Source organism: Struthio camelus, chromosome 2, assembly GCF_040807025.1.
Source record: "Struthio camelus isolate bStrCam1 chromosome 2, bStrCam1.hap1, whole genome shotgun sequence".
Lineage (NCBI taxonomy): Eukaryota > Metazoa > Chordata > Aves > Struthioniformes > Struthionidae > Struthio > Struthio camelus.
Window position 1 is genome coordinate 137,731,892 of NC_090943.1, and position 13,759 is coordinate 137,745,650.

At 35.8% G+C, this 13,759-nt stretch overlaps 1 protein-coding gene across 1 annotated transcript in view; it reads left to right on the forward strand.

Annotated features, from left to right (window-relative positions):
* The window catches only part of LOC104143196 (transcription elongation factor A protein 1), a 47,070-nt gene that overhangs the window by 23,306 nt on the left and 10,005 nt on the right, over window positions 1-13,759 (forward strand). The window contains exons 9-10 of the mRNA XM_068932710.1: window positions 2,176-2,238; window positions 7,552-7,657. Coding sequence (XP_068788811.1) covers window positions 2,176-2,238; window positions 7,552-7,657 — 169 coding nt within the window. The remainder of the gene's footprint in view (window positions 1-2,175; window positions 2,239-7,551; window positions 7,658-13,759) is intronic.

Consider the following 13,759-nt stretch of genomic DNA (forward strand, 5'->3'; position numbering starts at 1 on the left):
TTTTGAGATCACATGCCACATGTAGTTGGCTAGTAAGTCAAATGGTTTGGAGATAAGAGTTACCAGATTGTATTATTGAAAATAACATTTTGATTTCTGTCATTCATTTTGTTTTGGCTAAGCAAATTCTTTTTCTTGCATTTGACTTTATAGTAGTAAGGATAATAAGTAACTTATTTTACTTGGACATATGTTTTCACAGAAGAAAACATGCTTATGACTGTTTACAGAGAGGTATGGCTTAGCATGCTAACTCAATTTGGCACCTGAAAGGAGCATGAGGTTTCCATGTCTTGCGTCATTGCTGCCCAAATACTACGGTGAAAATTTTGAGAGTTTTGTTTATTGCAAATGAAGTTGTTTTTCATAGTTATTTTTACTTGCTTTTGTAGAAAAAAGTAAAATTTGGGGCTTATGTAAGGTGGGAAATAGTAAAGTGTTCCTTTTTGGTGGCTTCTCTGCTATCTGATATCTTCAGAAAAGCAGTGGCATTATAGCAGACGTTTGAAAGTTTCCAAAACTGTTCCTATTCAGATACAGCACAGAAGTTCTACTTTCATCTTTCTCAGCCTCTCGGTGGTTATTTTATGTGATTATCCTAGTGGTTAAATTTTAAGATGATGCAGATGCAACACCAGATTATGAGTTCCTTTGCAAGAGGTATCATATTAAGAGTTGATTGGGGTTGATTTAAAAACAAAGATGAAGAAAATGCATATTAAAGTAAACAAAATAGTGAGTTGAGAGAGGTAAGGACAGGAAAAAGTATGAAATTCCATTGAACTGCAAGGTGGTGATCTGGTTGGGTTTGTTTCTGAACTTCTATGAATTAAAAAAAGTGGGAAGGTAGTGGGCTTAGCCTGGCTAGAGTGGCCTTTTATATGTGAGGTTCGTTATCTTCCTGCTGTTCTTAGGTCACACGTTCGGAACCACGTTCACTTGAATTGCATCCTAACCTTTAGGAGGTTGCCCTAATCTGCTAACCCATGTCTGCAGACAGAAGTGGAAGGTGCAGAGACTTTTTTGTTTGCTTGTTTTAGGGGAGGAGCTAAAATATCAGGGATGTAGAGGTTAAAGTAAACAAATATGAAGCCTATTGCTACTGTTTACAAAAACTTTCTTTAAATAAGGCCAGCCTCTCAGAGGGAATGGGTAATGAGCGTTTAAATGAATTGTTACAGTAGCTGTGTATATGGTTTGTTACTGATAATTAGTTAATAAAAGTACAATCTCTGAAATTAATTTATCTATCTAGAAATCTACCACTTATGTAGTGTTAGTTTGTACCTTCCTTGTCATTTTAGTAGAGGAAAAGGGAAAAAGGGAGGGAAGGGAACCCCACAATAGCGGAATAATAAACAAGCGCATTAGCTCAGATGTTATATGGCACTTTAGCATGGGCTCTGGCTTCCAAACTGGTACAGCTTGATGCTTGGCCAGTCTGATGTAAGCCAAAAAGTGTTGTTTGCACTAATCTATGTATTTCATTGAAGCTATATGTAAAGATAAGAACGGTTGAAAATTAAGACTTGAAAGCCTTGAAAGCACATCTTGCTCAGCTTTTTCACTTGGGCATTTAGTGGTAGACACACTTAAAGTTTTCTTTTTCTGTGGGGCAAGTTATACTTGTGTCTAGTAAAACAGTGTAACCTGAACACCATTTTAAAGCCAGTATACTTTTATGGCTTTACTGCACCACCGTAAATACAGTTAAGAACGTTATTTTGTAAAGAGCTGGATTATTGATGAACATAGAGCTTCTCATCTCCAAGGTCTTGTTCTAATAAGGGTGAGGTCATTTAGAACTGAAAATGGCTATTGTTTGGTTTGTTTCTGATGCTGTTGTGTGAAATATGTCTGAAGTCATTTTCTAGAGGAAGTGAATTGATTAGGTAGTAATTTTTCCCCACAGAAGGCACTAGCTGGTATTTGAATTATACAGGATAAAATTTATCTTGTCTGTGAGTGGATGCTTTGAACTCTGAGTTTATGCCTGTTAATGCTCAGAGTGTAAGAAATAAAAGCCTTCTTATCCTAAATTTTTTTTGTGGATAAATTGGGAACTGATGGTTTACATTCATTCTGGGAACTGTAAGGAAGTTAACTGTGTTGTTGGAATCATGTGTGAAATACCTGATTGCTACTAAACATGACTCATTTTCTTTCTTTTTGCAGGCTGGAGCGCTTGATTTATTAAAGGAGCTAAAGAATATTCCCATGACCCTTGAGTTGTTACAGGTATGATTTTATATTGCTGTTATATTAAAAATTAACACTGTAATGATGAAAGTGAAGCTGTCAGATTTGCATTATTATAAGCATTATTATAGGGTAGCTAATCTTATTTAACCTCAATTTAGGGTACTCTTCTTAGGTGTTTTCTTCCAATAGCAAAGTCTAAAAGTTTGTCTTTCCATTTAAGTTGAAAAATGATTAATTTCATCATGGGCAAAGGGAAAGGGCTACTTAGAAACTTACCTTAAAGATAATCTTAGGTTCTTACTAACACAAATGTGACGCGTTTCCTTCTCCTTTTGGTAAGAATACACCTCATGGTAGCTGATAACTCCTTTTCTTATGTAGTCAGTTCTGTTTCTGGATTGAAAGTGAGGAGAGCCATAGTTCACACCTGCTCCATCTATTTGTTCAAAGAAAGGAGTCTTCAGACAGGCTGTATGTCAACCATTTCCTTTTTCATCCACCTAACCCTGAGTAATGTTAATCTTAGAGCTATTATACAGGTACTTCACCCCTCTTACTCCCTTGTGCAGGTGGTACAGTCTTGTATAAACTTTCTCACTTGCATGCATGTGCACTCTCATTTTGCCTATGTCTGTGTCTCTGACGTAGATGTTACTTTCTTCGAACAATGTAAAAGTAAGTCAAGGGACTTTTATCTACATGTCAAGTTTTAGTGTTTGTCATGTAATTCATATAGTCAACAGTGATTTTTTTTTTGTCCAAAATAACTGGATATTAACTGTTTCAGTGAAAATTAGAGAGAGAAATCTTCACTTGTCTTTGCTGCTGTCAATATATCGTGTCATTTTACTGCAAGACCTGATTTGCTGTGGTAGCCATTTGAATTGGGAGAGACCAACAACAACTTTTTACTACGTGACAGCTATTGGTCAGATACAGAATAACTAGAAAGTTCAAATCTCAGGTTTCAGTACCAATGCCAGTATTGACGTGTGCATTCTTTATATTTTAGTACAGCATTTGGTGATATGTTTGCCTAGGAGAATAGGAATTTGAGAGTTCCTTCATCATGCATGAAGGAGCATGGCTGATGCAACACTGCAACTGTCTCCACCTTCTTAAAAACCTGTATTAACCTAATTCTTTGGAGTTTCTTTAGGCATAAATTATTACTAAGTATTACTATGTATTATGTAAATACATAATAGGTTTTTTTTTAACCTTTAGAATGAAAAAATCTCTGTGTGAATGCTCCAGAAATGCTTTATAAACTAGAAACGTGTAAATGCTACTGTGCAGATCTCGTGTGATTAGTGCTGTGAATGAAACTAGAGGACATAATTTTAAACCAGACAGGAGGACATACTTTATTTGTGTAAGTTCTTAAGATCTTTATGGTACAAGTAGATAACTCATTCCTTTTTAGCTGCATATAAAAACCTTTCTTATCAGCGTTATCATCGGAGGAGGACTCTTCGTCTTGATAAATACAAACAAATCCAGTTGTCTGCCTTGTAGAACGCTTCTATGATCCTGACTTACTTGTAAACAGTTGCATACTAGCTCTGTCCCTTTTTCTATCCTATCTGGAAAAAAGCTTATTTTTTTCAATCTACGTCACAGATACCTATTTTTAAAGTGAATTAATATTTCCTATAGAAGATTGTTTTTATCTGTACTTTGCGGGGGGTCACCATGTGAGTTTTTAGAGAAGGTTGCTCAGTGGTTACAGTGGGTCTAAATGAATCGGGTATTTACTCTACTCTCTCAATAGATTGACTGTAGCTTTAGTTAGGAGAGATGTATCTGCTGCTATATCCAAAACGTTTTTCCTCTTGAACAGGGGAATGTTATGACACTGGTGCTATATATTGCATTTAACAGCGTATTTAGATTCAAATTTACAGTATTTTCGTTGAGAGACTTATAAATATGCAGAGTCAGCTGTGAGTTTTCTGTATTAATCTTTCAAATTTGCTTAAGCAGTGGAGGGCTCAGAGCAGTAGTTTAAATGGAGAGTAATCGTACAAATTGCTCTGGTAACCAGTCATTAGTGTGGTAATCTCAAGAAGGATGCTTGATGAGAAAGTGGGAGCACTAACTTCCTCTTCAGAGTTGAAATCTCTGTCTTCGGACGGATGAAACTCAGGACACCCCTGAAGAGCATACTTCCAAACCCATTTTTAAGCAGTTCTGAAAGCTACCTACATCAAAAATCTGTCTGTGATCTCTGATGTGATGGATTCATTATTACTGTGTAGTGACACAACCAACAACTTGTCCTGTGACATGATTGTTACTTCAGTCTGCACTGGGGGAAATCCTCTGAGCAATTTACAAGGGCTTGGAATAGAAAGGTGCACAACAGCAGTCTGAACTTAGCTTGCGCTTATGTCTCAGGTCTTTCTTGCCTCATCTTTGTCCCAGAAAGATGAAGTGGTTACAGACAATAATACAACTCTGTCATATCCAACTTAAGTTATATGTAAGCAAGTTGATCCTTGCGCAACTGTGCAGGGACCTGGTAGCCATTGTACAAGTATGCAGAACTAAGCAGTGATGTGTAATCTTTGATTTTTTTTTTTTTTTTTTTTTTTTTTTTTTGCCAGTTCATCGGTTGGCAGCCTGGGAGACTTGGGAACCTGGAGTTGGTTATAGCTTCAGAGTTTGATCTGGTTCTCCTTTGTTCCAAGCGCTCACAAATTCTCTGTCATGATGCTTCCTTAAAATTCTAAAGTTTATAACGGCTCTGCTTGCTTTAGTGGTTACTTTCCCTCCCCGAGTATGTTCCTCTCTTTATATCCTTTAGAGAATCTTATTGAGAAGAGTGGCTGCCACTGTAAGATTCGTTTTGGATTCAGTCATAGGTTACTTATGCTTTGTGTGTGACAACTGGAGGCTACTTGGACTATATCTTGAATGCTTTGGGGAGAAAGCAGTTGTTTTATGAGAGTCTCTGAGTCTCTTACTGTTACACAGCAAATGAGAAATGCCCTAGAACTTTAAGTGGGGAAGTGTGATCCCTTCAAATGCATTTCAGATGTATTTTAGACATGCTGAGGAAGGTGTCTCTTTTCAGGTACCTACATATTCATAAACTAGCACAGAGATAAAATAATTCCAAAGGTTAAATTGTGCTAGACAAAAATATTAAGAGTTCTGTTTTCCACTTAAAATAGTGCTTACAACAGCAGTATGTTGGCTGGAAGAGCTGGTAAATTTCAAATGTGGACAGCTGATGCGCACGATAATTATGAGAGTATGTCAGTAATCCTGTGTCAGTTTGCAGGGAAATACATGGGTAAATCATTCCTTCCTGTCTTTTTAGGTGAGACCAGGACAAGTGCTCTAAATTAAAGCAAACAAATGAGCTATGCTTACATACTACCGTAAGAAAACCAAGACCTTAGACATCTGTTACCATAATCCTTTTCTCTTGCGTGATCAGAGGAAGAAATTCATTTATTTAATTAGTGTTTTGAGTTGTAGTTATCTAAATAAGTTTGTATGTTGGTGACTTTCCCTTTCTCTGATGAGAGCAGGTAATGACTAATTGTCAGCAGAGCTTTTTTTTTTTTCTTTCAGTATCGAGACATTTATTCAGATGCAGAGAGTAGTTGATGTAGTTCCGAACATATGTTAAACTTCATTGTCTGAACATAATGTCCAGAGCATGTATTTGACATGTTGAAAGAGAGCTGTACCAACAAATAATTTAGGCCTTTTTGCAACTGGTTGTTACATAACACAAGTGTATCCTGAAAGGAATATGCTGGCAACCATAAAGGAAGAAATGCAAAATGCTAGCCTGTAAGTGGAATTCTTGGAGAGAGATTCTGCATATTCACGCTCCATACTTGCCATTGGCTTTTACTTAGAACTTTACTTACTGTGCAGGGGCTGAGGAGATGCTAGAAGGAATTGTACTGCTGGCTCTCTTTCAGTACTGCACGCTCACTTTTAGTAGCCTATCTTCAGTGCTCAGCCACAGAAGGGGAAAAAAGAAAGGGAGCACAAGAGCTGCTGCATCTAGTTGGTGCTTTCTATTAATGTGATTGTGCAGAGTCCGTCCTGAAAAACTTTACAGGTGAGTAGCCATCCGTTTTTTTAGTCTACAGTACACGTTAAGAACTGATGCTCGGACCTGAGGTTATTTGATGAATCTCCTTTGCTGAAACATCTGCCAAATATTTTAGTACCTCTTCAGTCATTTCGCGTATCTGTGGTGCCCAAAAAAGTGCTGTGTGTGGGTTGCAGGGAGTAATTTACAGAATTTCCATTCTTAGTATAACCTAAAGATTTGAATTTTCTTTTAAAGAAGAAAAAAATTGTGGCAAACCACTGCAGAAGTAAATAGACTAAAATATATTTTGTGAGTCCTGCAAATAGTAAACGCCACAAAACTCAGCATCTTAAACGTGATCTAAAAAATCATCAAAGATGTCAATCTTAATTAAAAAAATCTTTTGTGATGGTAAATGCTTTTTTCCCCTCACCCAAACTAAAAATGTGTAAATTTTATAGATGTGTAAATGTTCGTGTTATATTAACACATTAGTCAGAATTTCTGTCTCGTAAAGTAAAACTTTTTTGCGTCCACATCTTCTGAGCCTTAAAAGGACTGGATTGTAAATTAATTTCCTTTTCACTCTGTAGGTGGCAGTAGTGCCAAAGGTTTAAAGCCTATCACTAACATGGCCTCTTTAGATGGGTGGGCTGTTCTTACTGTTTATATCTAAAAGCAGAAACCTCCACCTTTAAGATTTAACGAATGTAACTATTGCCAGAATTATTAGGGACATAATACATGGTCACTCTCAACTGATATCACAGCTCCTTTTTTGCAGCCAGGGAATGGGAACGGTAAGAATATTGAAGCAACTGAAGCAGTTGGCAAGCTTCTTCTCAAACCGGAGCATGAATACAATTATTTTTCCATAGGAGATTAAGGTTTTAGGTTAGAACTGTAACTAAAATGTTATATGAGTTGTTTACATTATTAGATGTGTTGAATGCCATAATTATATTCTATTTAGGTAAGTGGTTCTGTAGAGTTTTTTTGAAATGATTTAGAAGCAAAATCTTTTGATCGACTCCTACCCCCTGCTCTCCTGCCAAAAAAAAAAAAAAAATCTGTGACGGGATTAAGTGTTAGTATTGCTGTATTTCTTTGCAAGATGCACACGTTGTTAAAAGAGCTTCTGTAAAGGCTTGTAGCCTTTCCTCCTGATATTCTTGAAAAATATACGTTTTTTAAAGGCTGCTGTCAAAATACAGCTTTATGTGTGTGTATCTGTTAAATTATTTACATGTCACCATTTATGGTGTATATTTTTGTTTCTGTTACAGTCTACCAGAATTGGAATGTCAGTGAATGCAATACGCAAGCAAAGCACAGATGAAGAAGTTACATCATTAGCCAAGTCTCTTATCAAGTCTTGGAAGAAGTTGTTAGGTATGACAGCACAAACTTTTTTTTTTTTAAACTGTGCTTGCATGTTTTGACTATATGCAGTCTTAATATAAATCTGTGCCATTGTCTGTCTTTAAATTTATCTGTGCTCCTGTTTTAGTGTTGAAACTTTCTACACTGATGTACTTTTTTCCCCCCTCTTTGACTACCACAAGTGCATTACTGTGAGGTGTATTCAGAGACAAAGTCAATGTACTTTAATTGTGGCTGAGAAGCAATAGGAAACCAGCTTCTGTGGCGTGACTCATTTCTGAAATCTCATTGTCTGCTGTTGCGCTAGTGTGCCCGTACTACAGTGGTAAAAGCTAACGAACCTGTTCTTGACTTTATTTCCTTTGTCAAGTGTAACATGCATTCTGAAGAGTTTGTGTAGAACCTCCTATAGAAGGGTGCAGGCTTTGAAGTTTGGTTATAAAATGATTTGTGAAGGGGAAAAGCAGAAAAAACGTTTAACTTTAAAAATCTCTTATAACTTACAGACAGTGACTGTTTCTCTGAGTAGATCTATACTTTCTAAAAACTTCCTAGTATTAACTCACTGTTTAAAATTATCTCTTTGATTTCCCATGAATGCATCCAAGGAATCCTTTCTGTTACTGTATTTTTATTGACGGGTATTCATGAGCACTTAATTTTAATGTGATTGAAAACACTCAAAGCTCAAAAACTATCTTTCAGATACTTTTATTCAGTGATTGTGGTATACTCTATCTTACTTCTTTGTATCATGTTTCAAATAAATTGAGATTTAGGAAGCTTGAAGTTCTGGAACAGAAAAAAGCACTTGTATTAATTTCTACAGATGATTTCGATATTTAACATTCTGTCTAGAAAAATATGTTAAGTGTCAGGAATTGTTAAAATCTCCTACCATTTGAAGTCATCCTCAGTTTATCAACTGTGAAGTATTTTATCAGATAATTTGCTGCTCTTCTGTAAATGGTGTAGAAATGACTTTGTATCCATTTGGCAGTATGTATCTGGACAAAAAATGGACAAACTGTGACTGCTTCCATATTATGCTTTTCTACAGTTTTTATACTCTAATGAGAAGCAACAAGCCTTATACCAGAGGTATTTCTTAATTAAGCTTTAAAAAGTTAGGTAATACTAACGAGGTTAATATTAGTAATTAAATTTAGGTAATACTAGATACGCTGGTCAAACACCTTTAAAATCATGATGCTAGCTTTTATTATAAATTAAAGGTGTACTTTACTAGCAGTCTGATGAAAAGTCACTGGTAAATGTAAGAAATCACATACTTTTTATGTTTAAATTTCAACTTAGAAGCTGAAGTCAAATATATGTCTGGTGGACAAAAGTGATAAGATATATAACTGAAGAAACAGAGACTTTGTTATTCACTTAAAGTACTCTAAATACTTACAAAAGCAGCAGCTGTGTGACCTAGTTCAGTAGGTTCATATGTATTCTTACATTTCATTTAAATAATAAGTATATAATGAATTTAAAAAAAATCCCTATCAAAGGTTTTTTTAAGTCCAAATTTTTGATAATTCAGTTTAATTTAGGCAATAACATGAAGGAAGTAGTCTGTTTTTTCCACATAATATTCAGCTTTTGGGAATAATTCTAGATAATGCTTTTTTTTTTTTTTTAAACCCTTCTGTAACCATTGAGCAAAGGAGGTGCTATTGATTTGTTGAGACAGTAGTAATAGTCTTCTGTTTTTCTTTAACCTAGTATCTTGAGTCAGTCAAACTTGTCTTAATAGATTGTTAGCTATAGCTGACTGATCTTTAGCTGTTCAAACTGTTTGACTGAAATGTACAGAGAATCATTCTCCTTATTTTAGGACCAAAAGGTGTTCTTGCTGCAAAAGTCTGGAATAAAACTATGGTGTCTGGTGATCACAATAGGTCAATCTAAGTGTAGTCTGCTGCTGAAAAGGGATGGTCCCGACCTCCCTTCTCCAGAGGTGCGTTATTGCTCCATCCTGTGCTAAAACCAGTGGTCACGTGGCTATTCAGTCAGTTGGAGCAAGGAACTGACCAGATGGAAACTAATAATTGTGTTTTTCTTCTGGATTGGATTTCAGCTGTATCAGTTCCTTGAAGTTCCTTGATCTAACCTGTCCTGTCCTCACTGTTTCCAGCACAGGAGCTCTGGCAGTAACATTCAGATGGGGAAAGGTGGAAGTTCCCCTTTCAATGGCTTACTGCATTCTGATTGTCTTAGGACAATTGTTAGACTCTACTTAAGGCTGCTTACATCAGGTGATGCCAAACATTTGTGGAACTGCAGAATAAATAGCAAATATTTGAAAACAATTGGAATTTGAAAATGTTCATCCTGAGGCAGTGAGTATGTGACTTTGTGCTCTAACTTTTGGTACAAGGCAGATGTTACTGCATGTACGTTATTGTGACAGGTCTAGTAAAAGCTGTGGTTGTGCGCTCATTTCATATAATGAAATGATTCCTGAAAATACAGCACTGGTTATATCCAGAACTGATGGAGCTAAATTGTCCTTGATCATAATGTGCACTTTATACTAAAGCGTAGTAGGGCAAATGTTTCACCTCTTATTTCACTGCTGTATACTCATTAATTCATTAGAACTTAAAATCACTTAAGTCTCTGGAAGATAGGGGTTCTAGGCTGTGTCAAATATGGGTGGGAATCTTACAAAGTACTCTTATTCTGTTTTATCATTAGTTTTGACTTTCTCAGAAGAATACGAAATACCATATGTTGAGCTGCTTGAGAAATCAGTTTCGATTATGCTGTTTATAGTGCATGTAAAATGGTATGGATCAAAGATGGCAACCGAAGCGGACAGCTGTTAATCGTTCCAAGCATTGTACTCAGAGATCTGAAGTCTTTGTGAGTTATTTTTATAAATGACATTTTAAATTTAGGAAAGAATCTTTGACTGTTCAGGCTGCATGTACTGTCTAAGTTGAATGCTTTTGGAACTTGTGTTTTAAAAATGCATGGGAAATATGCGAAGAAATCAAGTGAAGTTCTGAGTCACCAGAGCATAACAGATATTGTGGCTTGATTCGAACTGTACCAGGTTTCCAATGTTTTTCAGTGAGGTCAGAAGCTGGCCAGCAGGTGGCTTGCAGGCATTGGCTGGTGAGGCACCAAGTGACCTACTACAGGGCAAGATCAGATTTTCAGATGTTACGAGAATGTTAAACCACGTGGCCTTAGTTGATCACAATGTTGACTGTTTTGCCAAATAGCTGAGAATATCTAGAATATCCTATGGAGATGATAAATATGTGCATATCCATTTAGGTTATAAGGTATGTTTCTTTATATTCTAACTTAAAAAGATTTTCTTTAAGGAATTTAACATTCTTCATCACAAGTAAATGCTTATTGAACTCTAGGAGTATACACTGAGAAAGACTGTTCAGACCTTTAGCGAAGTAAACTTAGCTCCAGGAAGTCTATGTACAGGACTGAAAATGCAGTATGACTGGACAATAAACTGACATTACGTACACGTGTGATCATGTGTTGCCAGTAATAAAAACTAAAAATGGAACTGAGAGCACTTTGAAATGCCCGTTTCATAAAAATTCATGTATTTGAGTAATTTTGTTTTAAGAAGGAATGCTTCAGTGCTTAAAAGTGCTTAAAGTTGTTAAGAGAAGATAACGCCAGCCAGACTGCGCAGAAGTATATTAATGAAATGAATTTGTGCATGCAATCTTTTGTTATTTTGAACCTGGTTTTGATTCTACTGGAGCAAACTGGTGTAGTCTAGGACTATCTTACAGGTATGTTACTGCTGTCATCCAGTCAAATTGTTCAAGGACATGAAATAACCTTCTGGCTTTGTTTTTAAAAAAAAAAAAAAAAAAAGGAAAAAGGAGAGAGAGAAGCAATTGGAGAAACAAGTTCCTGAATTACGTTCTAATAGTGTTTAAGAATATTGTGTTCTATTGATGGTAATTGTACGAGTCTCTATGAGATACCAGGTAGGAATCAAGTTCTTGATCCTGTGCAAAAATAGTTTTAGAACAGCTCTTAATTTCCATATTAAGTATGATCTTTGGAAATAACTTTCTCTCAGCTTTGTATTTGGAACTATTCCAAGTATAATTACTAGAGCTGTAATTTGCCAACATCATCAGTGGAGAGGTAGTAATGTGTAGCTGTATCTTATTATGTAGGAGACAAAACGTGTGACAAGTTCACGTGTCACGCTCTTTTGTCATTTACTATAAAAATTTTTTTAAAAAGGCAAACAGTGCCCCATTTTCTTGGTTTTTTACAGATTTCAGATATTTCTCCTGCCTGTGCTACTACTAGGAAGAAGCTTTTCTTATTTTTTACCTTCACGTCTTACTATGTCTTGCAGAGGAATTGGTGACAAACATAACTGCTAATGTATCTTAAGGTTATTATTGATCAGAGTCTGGAACACGGGGTCTAAAGCATTATTGAAGATGAGAATCACTGTTAAATCATTGACTATGCCATCTCTTACTTGTTCTCGCATTTCTTTCCCCTAACTTATTTAAACTGAATACTCGGAAAACTTTCCAAGTTTCGGTGGTGATATCTGACTTAACATATGATAACCTACAAAATGAAATTCTCTTATGCTTCCAAGGAATAACAATCTAATCTAATCTTTCCAATTAGTTGCTAATCACAGATGTGAACTGTAATACAGTAGTGAGAATTTGGTAGTCTTTATTCCGATGGCTGATAGTCAACAATTCATGTTACTAGTTTGTTCTTTATATTTTAAAAAGGGACATTAATGTAACTTAATTTTTTAAAAAATATTTGTTTTAAGAAATTGTATGGCTATCTGAAGCTGTGATAACTAAAGCTGTCAGGTTATGTTTTTCATTCCTAAAATTGACTACAATTTCTATTTGTTTGAAAAAAATAAAAGTTTTAATTTTTAATAGTTGTGTAAACTTTAAAAAGTAATCATACCTCTTTAAAGCATCTTAATATAATTTAAATTATCTAAATAGTTATATACTCGAGATTTTTCTGATAGGAATCACTTTTGAGCTTGTGAACTTTTAAATGCCTTTCACCAAAAGCCCATTTTTCATCTTAATTGGTAGAATTTCTGTGGTTATCTTTAGTTCCCATCAGCTGTCATTTCCTTTGACTTAGAACCTGGCCCTTGAATGTGTTTTTAAAAAAAAAAAAAAAAAAAAGGAGGGGGGAGAGGAAAAGAAAAACAAAGGGGAAAAAAAAAGAGAGAGAGAGAAAAGGTTAATCTGTGGAGTCTAATTTCTCAGGAATATATTTATTTTTTCCTTTCTCCAGAGGGTGGTTGACATGGGGTCTAGCAGGCTGTTAATTGCCTACAGCTCTTCAATATCAATACAATATTTAATAAAATAAACCCTTATTAATGCATAAGTTTAGGAAAAAATACTGCTTGACACTGGATCACCTGTCCTTGCTCACCTTTATGGGGCATAAATTGGAAAATACTGACTTAAACACTTAGGAAAATATTTCCTGCAATCAGTTACTAATGTTGTAACTGTATGCTCAGATTTCTGGGTTAAACAAAAATATCTGTAATTCTTCTCACGTGATTAAAGAAATAGCAGTTTTGAAGACATTTTCTCAAGATGGTCCAGTTGTGGCAGCTGCTTGACCTTGGTTTGAAGGATACTTGCATAGACTGGGCCACAGGTGTAGAAAGAGCTATGCTTTCACCTCCTACTGCTTACCTCCTGTGCGCCCCTACCCTCCGTAAGTGGAAGAAGCAGTTGCAGTATCAGCTTTTACTAAACTGTTCACAGCTGCCTGCCTTCTCTGAGGACATGATGGTGGGTTGGATGGAAGCATTTGATAAGCTGAAGTTTTGAAAGGAAAAATATGGAGGTACCTGAGCTGGAGCAGAGATCTGTTCTAATGTAGCTATGCTATTTTTTAGAACCTGAAATATACCCCAAGATACCTAGTCATCTATCAGTTTGTCTCAAAACTTCAGACAAAAATAATCAAGTACTTGAAAAGGGTAAGGGTGAATGAGATAATTTAAGAAATTGTGTGTGTGTGTGTGTATATATGTAATCTATCATGTGTACATTGCCGTAGAGAGTATTCATGTGAATATAC